This window comes from Ambystoma mexicanum, chromosome 2p (genome assembly GCF_040938575.1).
Source record: "Ambystoma mexicanum isolate Mex_15411 chromosome 2p, UKY_AmexF1_1, whole genome shotgun sequence".
Classification (NCBI taxonomy): domain Eukaryota; kingdom Metazoa; phylum Chordata; class Amphibia; order Caudata; family Ambystomatidae; genus Ambystoma; species Ambystoma mexicanum.
In genome coordinates, this window is record NC_090923.1 from 953,232,614 (window position 1) to 953,253,343 (window position 20,730).

The 20,730-nt window shown below is 47.1% G+C and overlaps 1 protein-coding gene across 2 annotated transcripts in view; it reads right to left on the reverse strand.

Annotated features, from left to right (window-relative positions):
* The window catches only part of LOC138566955 (serine/threonine-protein kinase MRCK alpha-like), a 2,642,347-nt gene that overhangs the window by 1,212,771 nt on the left and 1,408,846 nt on the right, over positions 1–20,730 (reverse strand). For both annotated transcript variants that reach the window (XM_069644738.1, XM_069644739.1), the window contains exon 22: positions 6,461–6,565. In XM_069644738.1, coding sequence (XP_069500839.1) covers positions 6,461–6,565 — 105 coding nt within the window. The remainder of the gene's footprint in view (positions 1–6,460; positions 6,566–20,730) is intronic.

The window sequence follows — 20,730 nt, forward strand, 5'->3', positions numbered from 1 at the left end:
TAAGGATAAATCTGCCACCTCACTTGCCAGAGATCTTAAGGACCTAGGTCTTAAGCTCCACCCATTCCAAAGGCTGCATCCTAGACTGGGTTGCAGATCACAACTGTGCCTCCACCATCACGTCCAATTTTGCCTACCCCTGGACTGATCACAATTGCATAATTTACTATCCCTCCAGCCCCCATCACCAAAACCCTCACATATGCCCCCTGGGCGCAAGTAGCTCAAAAACCTCAACTCGGATAACCTCTGACCTTACCTCGACATCCCCTGCCTATCGCCCCCCTTCTCGCAGGACCCCAACATTCTAGCAGACATTTTTAAGGGCACACTCACCAATGCTGTAAACACCATAGCTCCACTCGAAAGTAATTAAAAAAAAAAAGTTTGGCAGGCCAACCACGCCGACTCTACCAAAGAAAGTTTCAATCAGATCGCTCGACTGTATAAAGAGGCCATCATCACAGCCAAATCTAACTCATTCAACGATCGAATATCTAATGCCAACTCCCAAGGCAAGGACATTTTCTCTATCTTTAATGAACTCATCGCACCTCCTACCAGTCCGGACGAGATCATTAAAGACGAAACCTGGTGCACAAGCATACAATCAGCAATGCTCAATAAAATAGTCCTCCTCCCAAAAAAAATGCAAGACCATTACAAGGCGTTACTGAGCCAGCACCTGCCCCGCCAAACTCCTTCACAGCAGAAGAGATACCACAGAATCAGAAGTTATAGACCTCCTCAAACATCTCAAAACATCTCAATGTAAGGCGACATATGCCCACCAAAGATCATCAAGGATTGTGCCGAGGCCCTCTCACCTTTTAAAACAAGCATCGTTCGAGATAGCCTCAAAGAAGCATGGGTACGCCCCTCCTGAAAGAACCCACACTAGACCCAGCCCAGCCAAACAATTATTGGCCCATAACCACTGCCCCTTTCCTTCTTAAAATTTTGGACAAGGCAGCCCATAGTCAGATTCAACTCTACCTAGAAACAAATTCTATCCTAGGTAAAAGACCATCTGGATTCCGCAAAGGGCATGGCACGGAAACTGCCCTTCTAGACTTAAAAAAACAAATCACTCAAATTATGGACAAAGGCAAGCCTGCCCTCCTCCTCCTCCTAGATCTCTCGGCGGCTTTCGATCTTGTAGATCACAAGACTCTTACCGCCCACCTCACACAAGCAGCCTCCTGGATTACCTCCTTCCTCGAGGGTAGAGCAATTAAGGTATTCTCAAACATTGCGAATGCAGCCCCCACCACTATCCACTGTAGAGTGCCGCAAGGCTCCTGTACAGCCCCAACTTTGTATAATCTATTCACAAAGCCCCTCTTTGATGAGCTTGATTCACTTGGAATAGCATATTCAAACTATGCTAACACCCAAGTACTCCTACCACTATCCGGATCCTATGACCAAGATGCCAAGGCTCTACTCCAAATCTATGCCACAATCCAAGCCTGGATGGCGGAAAATGGCCTATGCCTCAATGGGGATAAGACAGAGATCCTAATTCTCGGCCAAAAAGCCACTCTAGCCAAACTACACCGCCTCTACACTAACTTTAACATTGATAACTCCATCATCCCTATCTCCTCGTCCATTAAGACACGAGTCGTCTACATTGATGCTACTCTATCAATGAACAGGCAAGTCAGGGCCATTGCCCCTGCATCCGCGCACAGCACGAAGTTCATTAATGCTATAAAACCATACCTCACCAAGTCAAATTATCTCTCAATAGCCAGAGCCACCATAGGTGCCAAGTTAGACTACTGCAATGCTCTCCTAGCGGGTACTTCCATGAAAAACTTAAGACTCCAAATCACCCAAATAAATGGCCTAAGAGCAGCTCTGAGCATCCCCAGAAGGGACCACATCTCACAAGCCAGACAGGCAGTTAATTGGCTCCCTGTCAAAGACTGCATTACCTTTAAAATCCTCACCATCACTCACAAATGCCTCAACTTCACTGCACCCTCATATCTATCGGAAATGCTATACAGAACCACTTCCTCTCAACCTACAAGAACCCGTTACACCAATCAACTCATCACCCCCCACATCAACGGGGCTAAAGCAGGCGGGATAGGTTTCCCGTGCATTGCACCCAAACTCTGGAGCTCACTATCCACAACCTTCAGAGCTGAAACTTCACTACCTGCCTTCTGAAAAAACTTGAAAACTTCCCTTTTTAACTGACTCCTCCCCTCTACCATGCTTATTTCTGGCCACCATATGTCTCCTACCACCTCTTTTAGAATGTAACTGTAAATGTAACTGTGTAAATCCCTGAAATGCTTTGGAAAAACTATCTAATGTAAAAATTGTATAATGCTCTTTCATGTAACTAAGTTTTCCTCACTCTCTGTAACTAGCGCCACGATACCTACAGGCTGTTGCGCGCTCTACAAATACGAATAAATAAATGTTTCAATCAAGGTTACAAATGGTGACATTGTATGAAGAATTCCACAAAGAACTGTTTGAAGCGCATGTGTTAATGCGCAAACAAGTGGAAACTAAAGGAGTGAATGAACTGTTGAAAGCTAAAGCAGATACTGTATACAGAGTGGTCCGGCACCAGGGGGTGCTCATTCAAAGGTCTCTGTTGAGTATCTCGCTGAAGAGAAACTGCGTGGTCAGAAAAGAACTCTGAATCGTGGTCCTACAATGCGGGTTGAACTAAAACCTGTGCAAAATCGAAGGTCTTCGATACGTATACAAGTAAATTACAATTGGTCCGAACCCAGCTGAGGGAGACTAGTTTAATTTGAAGAGGGATCTGAACTCGGCTGAGGGGTATCCAGGGTGAAGTGCGAGTCACCCGAGAAGGAAAACATTTGAAAATAATACAAGGAAAAGGGATCTTAGACCAGCTGAGGGGGATCTGGGGATAAACATCCAAGACGGTTTAGTTACACAAAGAAATTAATGTTTTGTACATCATGCCCTCCAAAAAAAGAGACTTTGATGAAACAAGAGATTTGAGCACGGAAGGCCCAGATTCTTGAACTGCCATTATATACTCGTATTGCAGACGCCAGAGTGAACCGTCTTGCCCATTGCTGAAACCGAGGGGAAGGGACTATTTGTAACTAGTAATAAGGATTGGCAATAGTTTTTTTTAGTATAGGCCTTTTATTTGACAAGACTCCAATAGAATTGCAATCTTTATTATTTGATGGGCGCAGCTTGCTCCCATCTTAGGTTTAGATAGGCGTTTATCACCCCTTGTAGAAAGTTCAATAAACATCCTTGTACTGTGGTCACTTGTGTCTCTTACTTTGATACCATGCCTTACTTTCAGTGCCCCCCCACAGGTTAATTGCATATTAATGATGGTCCGACTCCCGCCTGGTAAATAAGTGCTAAGAGAAATAGGCAATATTATTCAAACCTTGGGACTGCAACCCACTCAGGATGGCATAGGGGAAACTGTAGCTGTCACTGGAGAAAGGGGTATGATTGTACCAAACCTGCTAGATATCACCTAGTTTTCAAGGCATGCCACATCCTGGCATTATTAGAAGGGCACCTGATGAATGGATGAAGGCAGAGATCAGCATGGTTTACCCATTAGAGCCCAGAGCTGTGCTCATCTCAATGTTGCGGAACAGGCGACAGGAAGCACCACCAATGGATTTCCTAAGAGTCTGCTGGAGGGAAATATCACAAATAATAGGCCTATGACCCGTTTTGACCAGGTAGTGCTTCAATATGGTGCAACCTCAGCATAAGGATCAAAAAGAGGATGCTATTCTGGCCAGTTTGGTACCTTGGCCTAGTGAGGCGGTTCAACGCCTTAGCAGAGGACGGCACCTGGATCCTGGTAGAAGGGCTATGGAAAGAAGTTATTACTGGGCTGTAGCTATGGCGAAAATTGGAGCAGGGGAGCTGTTGTGCATGATGCAGTGCCCAAAGGCAAAAGGGATTTGGGAAATACTAGGCTGTGTTGGTACAATGAGGCCACATGGATTTGGCAGTTTATAACCTTTTGAAGGAGTCTGGACAAGGGAACACGAAAGTGCTTGCAGAATGCTCTTGTGCTCAGGTGATAAACACATGAGTGAGGGTAGGTGTGAAGCCCTGTGTCAGATCATTCAACTAGTGTCCATAAACTGTGAGGAAAGGGGCAGACAGATAAAACTGTTGAATATGGTTTACCAGACCCTAGACAGAATGTGTGAATGGGGAATGTGTGATTCAGATGCCCACCTTTTTGGTGCAAGACAACAGGGGTTCTTATAATGAGGTGAAGCTTGAGCTAGACTATAACTTTACGACCCTGATCATGTAGGCAGGTTCCGGAAAGATTACACTCACTGAAACTCTGGATATTCTGGGCAGCAAAGTTAGCCAAGAAGTGAATACTGAGGGGGTGGAAGTCCAATAGACTGTGACTAAGGCCGAGTGGGTTCACAAGTTAGGTTTGATATCACTGGTCTAGAGAGTTGTTGAAGAGACAAGAAACAAATCACAAAATGCCAAATAGGGCAGGTTATTGGGCAATGTCATATAATTCCACACTGACAGGAGGAAGTTGGAGTCTCCAATCTAGGACAACGTAGCTTGAGGGGAGGCATATTACTTGGCACAGTATATGGGAGAGTGTAAAGTGGTTGGGTTTGATTGGGTGGAGTTAGTGGGGGGGGTTTTGTGGCCTCTAATACTGTCACCAGTTTGTGCCTCTGTGCTTTGCAGCTTGTAAAAGGACTATGAAAATGAAATAAAATTTTAATAAAAAAAACCTGAATATGGCAGTTCTTAACACACTTGCAAAACTCTAAGAGACCACACCTTTTTACAGATATTTTATCTGGGTCTGCGTTTGGCGCAGGTCAATCCCAACCAAGTGGGGAGCAGACAGGGGCAGTTTCGAGGGTAAAATAGATGCATAGGTTTCTGACATGAAGCTTACCCATGTTTGGTCAGGGGGCGTCGAGTGCAGAAAGCTCAGAAAGTTGCTCTATCCATGAGGGTTTGTTACTCTCCTTTATCACACTTCGTAAAATATGCAGGTGACTAGAAAGTTATCACCTTCCTTTTTTTCTAGTTAAGCAAGTGCTCCGAGAAAGCCCTTTTTCAGAGAGTTCGAGAGGCAACATACTGCGGTGGGCAAATACATTTTTAGTCCTTATTGAGTGTGCAAACCCTCAATTGAACTGAAAAATGGTCCAGCTGACCACTTCATGGGAATTAAGCCCCAGCTTGCACTCATCCTTTAATGTCTACCCTGCATTCATCAGTCATGACTATAGTCTGTCAGGAAGCTCATTTTAGAAGATGTGCTAAAGCGAAATGACAGTTTCTCCTGTGCCATCTCTAAGTCACTGAACAGTAGGACATTGCAGCCCTGATATAGATTGGTGACCTAGAGCTGTCCCATGTCATGTGGGATTATTTCACTCAGTACAGTTTGTAATCTGGTAATTCTGCTTTTCCCATTATAAAGACAGGGCTACAAGTGGCACCATAACAAAAAAAGAAATACTGCTCTATCGACCACTCATACCTGAAGTGGCACAGCTTGAGAGCTGTGCAGGGGATGCCTATATTTATTGGTGTAGGAGTTAATGGCAAACACATTCCAATGAGGAGGTTTTGAACAAATATGAAGGGCCCTTAACCCGAGGATGGGATGTTGAAAGGGAGGCATACATAAGTTACAGAGGCAAGGACACCAATCAAGGCAGCACTAAATTAAGTGGAGAAAATTAGAAGTGCCTATGAACCCAACAGTAGCAAAGCCACCCAGTTCCCTCAAGCTAAAACAAAAGATATAATGCTGGAGGATGGCAGGTCTCTTGTAGGGTAGGGCAGGGCCTGGCCATAGACCTCTGTCATTTTTCTGTATTTCTAGTTACTGATTTAAAATTGTTCCTTAATGTTTATATCTATCATGCACTGCATATCCTCCTGCTTAAAACCAACGGCCTGTGCTGTGTGATGTAGCTCAGGTGCCCATCCCTACTGTGAAGGACTATCATATTTGTATGGAGGAAGTGGGTCCGAATGTGGGAGTAATGTGTATTGAACCCCCACATAGCACCTTGGGCTGAAAGTTAATTTCTGTTATAACAGTTAATTCCACACAAAAACAAAACTATGCCCACACCCGCATAGATATTTGCACTCTTTGGGCATTTTAAAAGGTAGCACCATTAAGGGACATGGCTTTTTGATTATGTGTTCCGACTCTGATGTGCAAATTACATTTGCTCAGGTTATCAAAGATAAATGAAGATACACAACTTGTACATTCCCACTACATTCCTTTTAAACCTGGGAGTTTGTTTCAGAAATGTATCAAGAAATCTCATTATATTTCAGTTGTATAGAGGTAGTCCAGTTTATTTTATAGGATCATTCACAGAAGGCACATGTTTTTGAAGTAGATTAAATGATGACGTTTTACTCGGCATTCCCTTATTTGCAGGTCACTCACATTAGCTCTATCACTCCGCTTCAATCCAGGAAGACTATCCCCCTCGTCTAGTTGCTTCTGGCTGTCCTGTACGTCGCTGGCACTCTGGAAAGTGATGGAATCTTTCTGTGAGAGAAGAAAATGCCACCAGTGAATAGACAGACAGGGGAGTACTTTAATAACTTAACAGTGAAATGACTTACCAGTAATGTTCTTTCCATTGATTCTTCTCCCGTAGATTCCTCATCTGCCATTGTGCCTAATTTAACTGCCTATTGTTTATCTTGTGCCTAATCAGATTGCCTATTGTGTGTTGCTCGAACAGCCCAACTAGTTGCAAATCTCCTGCCAAAACATGCGCACCATTACCTACAGCCACTTCGCTATCAGTATACTCTCTATAACTAGCCGCCTACTGTACTGTGACTGGCTCCCACCCCGTGGTGTAGTACAAGACCTACCTAACCTGACCAAAATGTCAGCATATAGCTCTCCTATCATCAGCCAACCCAGCCACTTGACCACACCAAGTTCATAGGCAAGGAATTCTAGACTCCGCGCTAGACTAACCAAACTCTACAAACCTCTAACGAGATCACTACCGTCGACAAACAAGAAAGCAAACTTCCATACCCACGTTAACAATGGCAATCATGTCACTATCTCGCCTCACCCTCATACCACCTCTAAACAGCAGACTGTGCATAAACCTAAGTCAGCCAACTTCATACCTACCACCCCTATACAGACTGCAGCCATAACTGAGGCCCACCCTCTTAAAGGAACCCTTATAAATGCTAGGTCCCTGGTTGCCCATGCAACAGACATTTCTGACCTGATACAGGCAGACAACATGGACTTCCTGGCCATATCCGAATCATGGCTACATGACATGGCAGGACCTTTGCTCTCACTAGCTGTCCCAGAAGGTTATACAATAGACAGGAAAGAGATAAAACACGAGGCGGAGGTATTGCTATCATATCCAAATCAAGCCTCCTTCCGAGACCAGCTCCTCCACAAACTATACAATTTTGCAAAGTCCTCACCGTTAAACTCCCTCTTTTTAACTACAAAACCCATACTATCCATTTAATCTACAGACCGCCTGGTCCACTTGAGACATTTGAGGAGGACATCTACACTCTATTATCTAACAACCTTAAAACTACTACCCAACTACTACTACTACTAGGTGACTGTAATCTAGGATTCAATGACCCGTCAGATAAACACGCTTCAAATATAGCCAACATCCTATCAGAATTAGGCCTCTCCCAAAATATTAAACCCACCCACAATAAAGGGAGAACCCTAGATTGGGTAGCTGACTATAATTGTACTGCCACCATCACCTCCATCTCCCCGCAATTGTGGACAGACCATTTCCTTGTGTCTTTCACACCATCTACTATTAGACCACTCCAGACAGTCTCACCAACTGCCCCTCCTTGTTTATCAAGGAACAAAAAGAATATTACAGCGGACAAAGTTATCACGGCCATTCTCCCTACCTTTAATTCATTGGCTGACAAACTGGATCCAGGTACACTGGTCAACAAGTACAATAAAATTATGCTAACTGCACTTGACAAAATGGCTCCACTTAAACTTGGACCCAGCAAACCTAAATCTCACCTAAACAAGTGGTTCACCCCTCAGCTAAAGGACCTACGACTCCTAAAGAGGAAATGTGAAAACACCTGGAGACTACTCCCCTCCGATGAGAACACATCCAAGCTAACTAAAATCTCTTCCCAATATAAAAATGAAATCTGCTTGGCTAAATGTAACTCCTACAATGAACGTATCTCTAACGCCAATTCCAGTATGAAGGAATTATTTAACGAACTAAAAGAATTAGAATATCCTATCCCTACACCGGATATCTGCACCAAAAATAAAACATGGCGCTCAGATATTCAACAGGCACTTTCTAATAAAGTAGCTACCCTCCAGAACAAAATAGCCCAAAAAAAAGCATCCCTTAGCTCGCTACCACAACTGAACAATTTAAACATCCCCCCCTAGTGAAATACCATCTGACCGTCCCGCCAGATTCCATTTCACTAAAACCTCCATACTCGAGGTAGAAAAAGTCATTCTAGCACTCAAGCCTTCCAACTGCCAAGGCGATCTTTGCCCAACTCAGATTATAAAAGATGCTGCAAGAGATCTTGCCCCTTTTACCTCTAAACGGATCAATGCCTCCTTCGCATCTGGCACCATTCCCACCAATCTGAAGCAATCTTGGGTACTTCTAACGTTAAAGAAGCAAACCCTAGATCCACTTATACCTACCAATTACTGTCCTATCACAACGGTACCCTTTTTGCCCAAAATACTTGATAAGGTTGCATACACTAAGATCCAAAAATATTTGGAACTCCATATGCTCCTGGGAGCAAGACAATCAGGATTCCGCCCCCTACATGGGACGGAAACCACCCTCATCGACTTAAAAACTCAGGTCGATGAGCTAAGAGACAAAGGCAAAACCGCCCCCCTCCTACTGTTTGATCTTTGAGCCGCATTCAACCTCGTGGATCACAAGGTTTTATGCAGCCACCTGGACTCGGCAGCCCACTTCTCCACAGAGGCTATCAGATGGATAGAATCATTTTTGAGTGACAGAACCATGAGGGTCTTCTCCCCTTTGGCAGGGGCTGCCTATTACGTGTGGTGTCCCCCAGGGCTCCTATGTCTCCCCCACATTATACAATATATTCACCAAGCCCCTGTTCGATGATCTGGACCTTCTGGGTATCACCTACACTAACTATGCAGAGGATACTCAGATTCTCCTCCCACTTTCTGGCAATTATGACAAGGATTTGGCACTGGTGAATATAGTGTATCTCATCATCCAGGCATGGATGGCTACTCACAGTCTATGCCTGAATGATGACAAGACTGAGCTCATCATCCTGGGCACCCACCTCAACCTTAAGAAATGAGGCCAGTAGTATTAATCATTCCCCATTGACGGGTAACCTCATCAAGGTAGCTAAGGAGGTAAAGACCCATGGCTTGTACCTTGACTCTACCCTCTCCTTCGACAAACCAGTGGAATCAATGGCCTCCGCCACTGCTTACACGTGCAAGCTCATCAGGACTGGCAAACCATTCCTATCAAATGACAGTTGCATGAACTTGGACAGAGCGCTAATACTTTCCAGGCTAGATTATTGCAACGCTCTTTACATCAGCGCCAACTAAGCCATTATTCAGAGGATACAAATCCTTCAAAACAATGCCATTTTTTTTTTTTTTTTTTAAAGTATTTTTATTGGTTTTCGTGATAAGATAAGACATTACAAACTCGTGAATTAAACAAGTGAAGAAGAGAGAAAGAGAGAATAAGATGAGGAGAAAGAAAGAGAGGAAAAAAAACAAGAGGAAACTTTATCCAAAACAACGATAGTCTTCGTATATTGTAGTAAGTGAAGTTCGTGATGGTAGTTCAGTCCAGAGTATGGCTTCTCAGGAAGTGGGGGGGAACAGCTGCAAGAGGCATGTACTTTGTAATAGTGGGGGTCTGTCATTGGGAACCGCAACAGGTGTTCAAGGGGGCTTATGGTCCGCGTCGAAGTGCATGCCCGTTAGAAGGGCCCTCCAAGCGACCAAGGAGCCGCTTGTGGCTTCTCCACTGGATGTAGTTCCTTCCTGCCAGGCTCTGGTCTCTGCCGTCGTCCACCTCGCCATTTCGTTAAACCATCGCTCGTGTCTAGGGCCCGCTGGTGTCTTCCAGGCCATCGCTATAGTTCTTTTGACAAGTATACATGAAATGTCCATCAGTTTCACGAGGTGTTTGAATTTACTCGGTCTGGGGTATGTACCCAATAGACACTCTCCTGGTGACCATTCGTATCGCTCCATACCGGCGTCTCTACAGGATTGCTTGGCTTTCGACCAGAGTGTCGTCACGTTGGTGCAGGACCAGAACATGTGAATCATGTCTGCCCTGTCGTTCCCGCACCATGGGCATACCGGCGGAACCTTCGCGTTGAACGAGGCAACCCTGTGGGGGGTCATGTAAGTTCGGTAAAGGACGTTCAATTGTATCTGGCCAAATCTGGAGTTTCTCGAGACATTCTTGGGGAATATTAGTGCTCTTTCCCATTCTTTATCAGTGAGCGGGGCTGCGAAGTCTGCTTCCCATTTCGCCCTCAGTGTCGCTCCCTTAGGGTTTGGTTTGTCGATGAGCCTGTTGTATAACCTGGAGACAGGTCTCCATCCATCAGAGAGGTCATACATTTCTTGTAGTAGAGGGTCCGAGGTAGGTTCCTCTGGCCAGGTGGGCCACTGATTCTTGGCGGTACGTTTAAGCCTATGGTACCAAAGGAACTGGCCTTTGGACAGCCCTTCGATTTCCTGGATCGATTCAAAGTCCCTGAACACTCCATCTTCAAACATGTCTCCCCATGTGTATATCGCGGCTTCCTCCCACTTCCTTGCTATGGGGAGGTCTGCCTCCTTCTTGCACACATCAGCCATTATGGGATGGTCCGAAGAGTATGGGTGTTGCACCTTCCTGATGTGGCAAGTCCTGGTCCATATCTGTCTGCCAAGCCCGACAACCATGGGAGTTTCCGGAGAGCGGCTGAGGGGATCCCACAGGGTTTCCTTGGGGGTTAGGTTGGTGTGGTGTTGCTTCAGCAGCTCCAGTTCAGCTGAAGATTCGTCTGACAGCCATCTTGTGATGTGACTGAGCTGGGCGGCCAAGTAGTAGAGCTGGAGATCCGGAAGTTTGATTCCACCCTCTTTGTGTGGAAGGGTTAATGTGGCCAGTGACAACTTATGCCTGTGGGGTCCCCATAAAAAGTCCTTGATAATAGCTTCCAATTTCCTGAAGAAGGGGGGCCGTATGTAATGGCAAATATTCACGAAGAAATATAAGAAGCGAGGAAGGATTATCATTTTAACTATCGCCGCTCTCCCCACCATTGCCAGTGGGAGTTTAGACCAGAATTTTACGGACCGTCGGAGGTTGGTGACGGCTGCTTCTGTGTTGTGCTCATGTGTGAGCTGTGGGGTGTGGCTGAGATTAATCCCCAGGTATCTGAACTTCTCGAGTTGCCATTTTATCCCTATGATTGGAAGGTCCTCCGCTGAGATGTCTCTCAATCCGGCCAGGGGGAATGCTGAGGATTTGTGTCTACTAAATTGGATTCCGGAGTATCTCGCGTAGTTGTCGAGTACCTCCAGAGCTGTCAATGCATTGAACTCAGGGTCTTTTAGGTACAAGAGAACATCATCAGCATACAGTGATATTATGTTATAGGCGTTGCCCACCTTAATGCCGGCATCAAAGAGTTGCTGACGAAAGTATAAGGCAATCGGTTCCAGTCCCAGTATGTACAGCATGGGCGAGAGTGGGCATCCTTGTCTCGTGCCCCTCTGTATTTTCCAGGATTCTGAGACTGTGCCGCCTGTCTTGACCCTGGCCACAGGGGAGTTGTATAGAACCTGGACCCATCTGATAAAACCATTCCCGAAACCAAAGGCCCGCAGGGCCTCCACCAGCCACTCCCAGTAGATGGAGTCAAAAGCCTTAATGGCGTCAAGTGACAGTATCGCTAGTTCTTCCTCCGAGTCGTGAGTTTCGGCCATGATGTGTTGGAGCCTCCTCAGGTTGGCTGTGGTGTTGCGGCCTGGGACAAATCCGTTCTGATCTTCATGGATTATGGACCCTAGCACTCTAGCTAGTCTGCTGGCCAGTATTGAGGTGAGGATCTTGCTGTCATAATTGAGCATGGCCAGGGGTCGGTACGAGTCGCAATCAGTGGGTGGTTTATGGGGTTTAAGCATGGGGATGATTATGGTTTCTCTCATGGTGTTGGGAAGGATCCCATTTGTGTAAGCTTCTTGGTAGACTTCGTGTAGGATGGGGGTGAGAATGGGTTCGTATGCTTTATAGAATTCTGGCGTAAGTCCGTCGCTACCTGGGGTCTTAGAGGTGGCGAGCGACCTGATGGCCCATCTTACATCATCGGGAGTAATGTCCATGTCTAGTTCGGTTCTCTGTTCGCTGGTTATTTGGGGTATGTCGATCTCACCCAGGGTGTCTATTATTTCCGTGGTGGGGATTCGGGTTTCATGAGCATATAGTTTTGAGTAGAACTCGGCAAATGCTTTGTTGATCCCCATCTGCGTTCTGTGGGATGTACCCTCTGCATCTATTATCTCCGTTGGCAAGTGTTTGGGGTGCTCTCTTCTGCATAACCAAGCCAGCAGCTTGCCCGGTTTGTCCGATTCTCTGTGGGATCGAGCGGTGTATGTGGCAAAGTCAAATTTTTCAAGTCTGTCCCAGGAGAGCTGACATTTCTCTCGGGCCGTTTTCAGTTCCGCTTCGACCCCCGGGGAGGTATCAAGAGTGGACTCCAGGCGGGTGATCTCTGATTCCTGGGCCTCAAGTGATGTCTTTAGTTGCCGGCGGGTGCCGCCAGCTCTGGATATGATTTCTCCTCTGGTAACCACCTTCATGGCCTCCCACAGTATGCCCCAAGTGGAGACGGATCCCTTATTGATATCAACGTACTCCTCTAGTTTCTCGGCAAGGTCCTCTCTGAACTGTGGATCCTCTAGCGTCGCGGAAGGCATTCTCCACATGGGGATCGGGGGTCTGGGTCCTCTCTGCCTCCATTGCATAATTAACGGGGAGTGATCGGAAATAGTTCTCCCCAGATACTCTGTGGTTACCGCCAGCGGGGCTTCGTCGCGGTCAATAAACAAGTAATCTATCCTTGTGTGGACATTGTGTGGGGCTGAGTAATGGGAATAACTCCTAACGGATGGGTGTTGCATCCTCCAGATGTCTACTAGGTTGAGTTGGTCTAGTGTTTCTTCCATGGCACGGGTTGCAGGGTTGCTTGTTTGGGGGGGAGGAAGCGATCTGTCCATGGTTGTGTCCAGAACACAGTTAAAGTCTCCTCCCCACAGGAAGGTTTGGCCCCGGTGTTGTGCCAGCTTGGGGCTCAATGTGTTGAGGTACGACGGGATTCCGTGTTGCGGGAAATATGTGTTAGCTAAGCAAATCGGGGTCTGTTCCATGGTTCCCCACATTATTACGTATCTGCCGTCCTTGTCAGATTCATATCCATGTAGTTGAAAGGGCACATTTGGGTTTATCCATATTAACACACCCCTTGCGTATTTGGAATATGGGGATCCTCTCACAGTTCCCTCCCATCGATCTGCCAGTTTAGATAGAGCGTCCCCGGTGAGGTGTGTCTCCTGTAACATCGCTATCGAGACTTTCTTCCTCCTGAGATAGGACTGTATGCGGTTCCTCCTGAGGTACGAACCCATTCCCCTTACGTTCCACGTCATGACATTGAGTTGTGATGCCATTGGTGTGGTGTTCCGAGTTTAGCGTGAGGGGCAGGCGCTGCTGCCCAGTGTGGCATCAAAGCGTGATTGGTAAGTTGTAAGTGATAGGCCTCTGATTCGTCGATTCTTGAAGCGTTTCCTGTGACCATCTCAGTGTATTCAGGCATCAGTAGAACGAAGACTATGGTACTAACTAAACTAATAACATAACTCAAACTGGTGCGCCCAGCAACTACAACTGTGTCGCGGTGCTCAGGCGCTCTCGCGCCGTCTGTGCCCATCCGGGAGTCGGGCGCGAGTTGGGTCGGGCAGAAACTCGCCCGGTGGTTCTTTCGCTGGGGGCGGGGTTGCTGCGAGGCGGCGAGGCCAAACGAGGGTCGTTTCCATACGATATACTGTTAATTGGGTTACCTGCTTGGGTCCGGCTATTTGTGCTTCATGTGTGGACGGTGTGGAGGGTCCCTGGGGTCCGGCTCTGCTCCCCCGAGGTTCAGTCTTCCCCACCTGGGTTATCTGCGCCGTTGGCAAGGTTATTGTCCTCTAGCCACATGTTGGCCGCTTCCGGATTCTCGAGGAAGATTGCCCTCCCTTTGTGAATAACTTTCAGGCGGGACGGGTACAGCAATCTGTATTTAAGGTTCAGTTGGCGAAGCCTTGCTTTGATCGGAACAAACGAGTTCCTCTCTCTTTGTACTTTCTGGGTGTAATCCGGGTATATGGAGATCTTAGCTTCGCCCTGTATAATGGGGCCAGTTTCCCTGGAATATCTTAATATGGTTTCCCTGTCCTGAAAGTTTAGTATCTTGGCTATAATTGGCCGTGGGTGCGATCCAGGGGGTGGTCGTTTCTGTAGGGACCTGTGGGCTCTCTCCACCGAAAACCCCTGGGTCAGCCTGCCGGCCCCGACCTCCTGTAGCAGCAGGGTTTCAACATAGGACGTGGTATTTAGGCCTTCATTTCCCTCCGGGATACCCAAGATTCTGATGTTCCCTCGTCTGGCCCGACCCTCGGCCTCCTCCGCCCTCTCTTCTAGGAATGTGACTTTCCTTTTTAGGTCCGAAACTTCAGATTGCAGGGTCGCCGCGGCCGCGGACCCCACCTCTGTGACTTTCTCCATGGCCGTCACCCTTTCCGTTAAGTTGCGGGCATCTTGGCGGATGAGTTGTATGTCAATTTTAAACTCGTCTATCTTGGAGTCGATGTGGGTCTTTAGTGAGGCAATTGCATCCATTATCTGGGAGTGGTTATCTTTGGGGTCCGACTCTTGCGAGCGAATGGTTTCGGTAGAGCTGGCCCTGGCTTGGGTGGGAGTCTTAGCCCTGGCTGAGACGAAGGAGTCCATGGTGGCGGCCCTGGTTTTTTTGGCGGCCATGTTGGGGGTGTAATAGTGGTTGCCCCGGAGTCCTGAGTCTGGAGGGGTGAGGTTCAAGGCCGCTCTCTTAAATAGCCCAGAGTGGTGTTTTAGGGTGAGTTGTGCCCAGGGGAGTCGTTGTTTTAGTAGTTAGAGGTTATCCAGGGCGCATGAGGTGGGGCGCATGAGGTGGGGCACTCCTCCGCACTTCCGGGTGTTCTGTTTGCTATCCTGGCGCCCGTGTCTTTGCCCCTGGGCCTAAGGGTGATGGATCTGGGGCGTTTAGGACAGAGGTTGTCCCCTCTTGGTGAGGGAGTCCAGCTGGGAACAATGCAGGCTGTGGTGGGGGAGGGCGGTCGGGGCCGTACTCACTGTTGCTCCGCGGCCTTGCGCACCGTCACTGTCCTCCGGGTCGCCTCTAGTTTCCGGGCCTTTGGTCTGGGTAACGGGCCACAGCAGCCCAGTGCCCCAGCAGCCCCTCCGACCCAGCCAGCCAGCGGCGGCCACCCCGCAATTGAGTGCAGGCCCAGGAGGGGGGGGCCGAAGCTGTCTCCCCCCGGCGGGGAAGTCCAATTGGGCGGCCCAGCCGAGCGGACGATGCAGTTCGTGGGTGGGAGCGCCGCCGGGATTGTGCGCTCGATCTCTCCGCGACCTGGTGCCTCTTGGCGGTCTTCCGGGGTATCGGCGTGGCAACGGGCCACAGCAGCCCAGTGTCCCTGCAGTTCCTCCGGCTCGGCCACCCGGCAGCCGCCTCCCTGTGAAAGGGTGTACGTCCAGTGGGGGGAGGCCGCTGGTGTCGCCGCGCGTTCCTGTCCACGGAACACGCGGCGTGTATATTTTCGAGCGGGTCCCCGGTGGTGGGGAGAAAGTTGGAGGTGGGTGGGCTCCTCACCGCCGTCTCCAATGCGCAGTGTTGCGCCTCGGCGGAGTTCAAAGAAAAGGGCAGCTCCGGCGCGTAGTGTCATCCGGGGCCTTCCGTCGTGATGATGGGGGAGTAGGGTGAGGATCGGATGTCGGCCACAGTCGGGTGTTAGGATGAGGCCCGCTCCGCTGTGGTGCTTCTCCGCGATGTTCCCCGCCTAGGTGTGCTGGTGGGGATGCTTAGCGGAGGCTTCGCTAGGCTCCGTGAGCCGCCATCTTAGATCCAGGCGCGGCGGGGGGAGGGAGTGCGTTCGGTGGTCCGCGCCGACGTCTGGGAGGCCGGAGAGTCCGACCCCTCTAGCTGGTCTTGTGTGGGATCGCCTCGCACACCAGTGCGTTCTTTCCAGGGGGCTGCTAACCCTCTGGAGCCAGAGATAAATAAGTCGAAAACGGCATCTCGGCCGGAGCGCGGCGAATCAGCCTCTGCTCGCCATCGGCTCCAGGCCACGCCCCCCAAAACAATGCCATAAGAGCTGCACTTGGTGTGAACAGAAGAGTACACATGTCTGTGAATCGGCACCACAACAACTGGCTCTCGACTAATCCTCCTAAAAACTGCATCCCTCACCCACAAAGCATCAAACAATGCCGCCCCCAGCTACCTCATGGACAGACTACATAGAAGAACATCCACCAGACCCATGAGACCCAGCAATGCCAATTGCCACACTCTACCCAGATTCAGACTCACTAAAGCTGGCGGTATCAGCTTCCCCGTGAAATCATCCAAACTTTGTAACTCACTGCCACACCCTCTTAAAGAAGATCAACCTTACTTGAACTTTAGACGTAATTGCATTAACTTGCTCAAATCCACGGATCTTTAGGACTGATTGCTGTACTACTCATACTTAGGATAGATCAGTATACTCCATCAAAGTACTTCTCGATACCTGCCTGCTGTATCTATACTTCCTGTTTACGACTTGCATATATGTTTTACCTTGCCCATATCCTGTAACTCTGTAAGCTTTGCACGGTCTTTCGCTGCACCCCGATACCTCCGGGTCTGGTGCGCATTAGAAATAAATAAACCAACAATCTGACAGATGTCCCTTTCAACTGCTCGGAAATCTTTTGACAGGGTGCATAGTACTAGTACATCGACTGATCTTGACTTGGCCGCACCACTCCTTGAATCTGGACGGGACGTCAGCAGTACATATATTGTGTCATTACACCAGAGTACCTCAGTTCCCCACCTCCCACAACTCCTAAACTCAGCAGTCGTGGAAAAGGGAACAGCCACTGTACTGTGAGCAACAGGTTGACAGAACACCACCAGCAAAGAACAGAAACATGACTAACATTCCAATCGTCACAACCTTCAGTTGTCGTCCCCTAGTGGAGGGAAACCAGAAGCGGCACAGATCATTTTGATAGTGTGTAGAATGAGAGTGTGATGAGGAATCTGCAGGAGAAGAATCTATAGAAAGAACTTTACTGGTAAGTAATTTTTCCTTCAATGGATTGCATTCACCCGGCAGATTCTTCATCCGATTGACTCGTACAGCAGTACAGCATAAGGAGGCGGTATTAAAGTCTCAAACGAGAAGGCTTTGCAACACGCCTCTTTATTTTTTAATTATGTGCACAGGGTTTAAAAAGTAAACCATACCCATTTACATTAAAAAGTTCCCAAACATTACAAAATTCCATCATCATCTAACACAAGTGATATTGGCGTGTTTGTAGATACTCAACTTGCCTCACTGACCTCGCTGTGCTTCGGACCCCTGTTCCTGAGTCTGCCTTGTGCGTGGGCATACTGCTTTAAGAAACACTTTTACAGATACCTCGCCCGAAGCGAGCAAAGTGTGCCAAGTGATCAGCGTGGAGGCGCTGCTGCTGTGGTAGTGCTGAGCGACCATGAGGCTATATAACGCCGTCTAAATGTAAGCCTTTATTACGTTCCACCTCTTTCCGTGTCACTAGCTACCTTACATACTGCGCTTTACACAGAAAAGTAAACATATGTCTAAATCTGATCAACATGCCGGGAAAGACTCAAAACAAACGCACATACAATTTGAGCAACAATAAGCCCCATGTGAAGGCATAGGGCTATAAACGGGCTAGGAACAGCAACAGGCACCCCGACCGCAGAGGCGAAGCAGCACCTAAACAAGTACCGTCAGAAGTGGAAAAAGTTGCAGGCGCCGCCGTTGGGCAAATTACTAGTTATTTTAAACTAAACAATACAACGAAGAGTTTAAAAACTATTTCGGCAAACGTCTCCACCGAAGCTGAACAAACGTTGGAGCACAATAGTTTGTCCCAATCAGAATCCGGCTGAACATTACTAGTGAGGACTTTCGCAACATTGATAATTTGTTGTTCGATCCGTGTTATTCCATGTATCAAGCAAACACGTGTGCACAACTGCCGCAAAATGAGACCAGTATGAAAGACGCAACTGAACCAACGAGACAGAGGTGTTGTGGAAGTAAACATGAGCATGAGACTATCCGCCTCGCTGAAAATGTTCATGACCAATCGCTCTGAAGGTGACAACACCATCCATGATGACCCTGAAAAACAACCTGTTGAGTTTCATGTCCACTCTACGGCTAAAACAACTGGGTGTGAACACCTAAGCGATGTCCCTTTTTGGGCGTACTACATTTTGCCATTCAAATTCTTCTAAAGCTTTGTGGATAAATACATGAAGATGTCCAGAAGCAAGGTGTACTGACTGCCCAACTACTGAAGAGCAGTAAAAACGGCTCAGAATTTCAATAATGAAAATTCTCTTTTCATTAACCAAGAGACTGAACCCACTTCTACCACTGCTACTATAAATCAGTCCCAAGAGGTAATAGTGGAGTCACAACTCCCTGAGCAGGCCGAATCACCTCTTGGCTATCCAACACATAAAGAGGTACGTAGGAACAAGAAATTAAAGCCAAAAGTGGTGAGACACACCAATCTGGACATGTTTGCCATACCATCTGAGGAAGACATAGCCGAGTCAATGAATTCCACTTTAGCAACTGTTGTAAATCAGAAGCAGTTGACCAAGAAAGCAAATAAAAAAGCAATAAGAAGGAAACGCCGCCAACAAAATGTTGGGACTCTAACCAGTTGGCTTTTACAATAGAATGAGGTGACATTAACTTGCGCTAATGAAACAAATTTATATGGCAGAAAAGGGTGGCAATGGTTAAAAAAAGCTGGTAACGGGTTTGAAATACCTCAGAAGTGAAATGTTGATGTAATTTCATGGAATACCTGTGGCCACTCCCATTTCATAGAAAAGACACCCTCGCTTAACAATTTAATCAAGTATTCTGTATTCATGCTCCAGGAAACATGGCTAAAACATCTATATTGATGGGTATGTAATTCACCAGTTATTGGCAAAAAGAGGTGTGACAGGGTGCCCGTTCGGTGGCCTCATTATCGGGGTCAAACAAGAAGTACCATCAATTATGATATCAAATCCTGACACCAATGAATATCTATTGGCAGTTGAATTGACACTTAAGAATGGAATGGGTAACTATTGTATGCTCATTATTGATGTGTATGATCCACCAGGCGTTAACACTGACCTTGTATTCGAATCGACTGATTTTATCATCACAAATTGGTATGAGAATGCTGATACAGATCTGATATTGTTGGGCGGTGACCTGAATGAGAGATGTGGAGAATACTCAATTGTTGAATCTTACTCTACTATTGTAGCGGAGAATGTGTTGGTACAAAAAACTGTAAATGCAAAAGGTAAATACTGGCTTTGATTTTTAAAGCAAAGGGATCTAGTCACACTTAATGGATGTACTCCTGGTGACATCCATGGTCAAAACACATGGAACTGTGGGACTAAAGTCGCTAACAGATTATGTGGTAATCCCCAATTGATCAATATTGTTAAAAACTTAAACATCAGCAAGTACCTGTATAGTGACCATGCCAATGTGTTTGACCCTAGATTTTGACTCATAAGAAACGTGACAGTATGCAATTGGTGGCTTGGTACCTAATCAGGCCGGCAATCGTGTTGTCTGGTCAGAGGGGAAACATCCGAATAGCGTCTAAGAAGATAGCACTTGCAATTCTTGCTGACGATTCTACTCTGGGTCCGCACACAGGGGGATGAGATGAAAGCCCGGCTCACTGGGTTTGCTTATGAGAGTGGAAATACCCCGATACCCTGGTATTAGCTGAAAAAAAACATGCACAACCTTCCATATCTAAATTCAAAATCAAAAGCGAGGAGTGCATAAGCAGATTTGAAGGTTAAAAAGGGGTGGTGCCACTAAACAAGAAGTCCATATGGAAACATGTAGAATGAAAAACCTGTATCATAATTGGCTAAAATATAGGAAACATATGGGCATCACTGCAAATTGACAAAAGATGGTTGGGGCACTGTATAGTAACAATACTAAACCGGTGTGGTGAATCCTAAACCTTGCTAGACTTCCCACTGATAGATTATTAATCCCATCTCTGAGAATGCATGGCTTACCTTTATTAAGGAAAAAATGAAGGAACATGATACTAAAGAACCAATTTTCCAATCTAAAAGTGTACATTGGCCTATGACCTTCGATATCCCCAAGATGATAGCCCACTTAAATAAAAATAAAACTCCAGCGCACTTGGACCCAACGGTCTTTCAGCCTGAAAGACGTATCCCTGCTTCCTGGAAAAAAGCGATTTATGTGCCTGTGTTCAA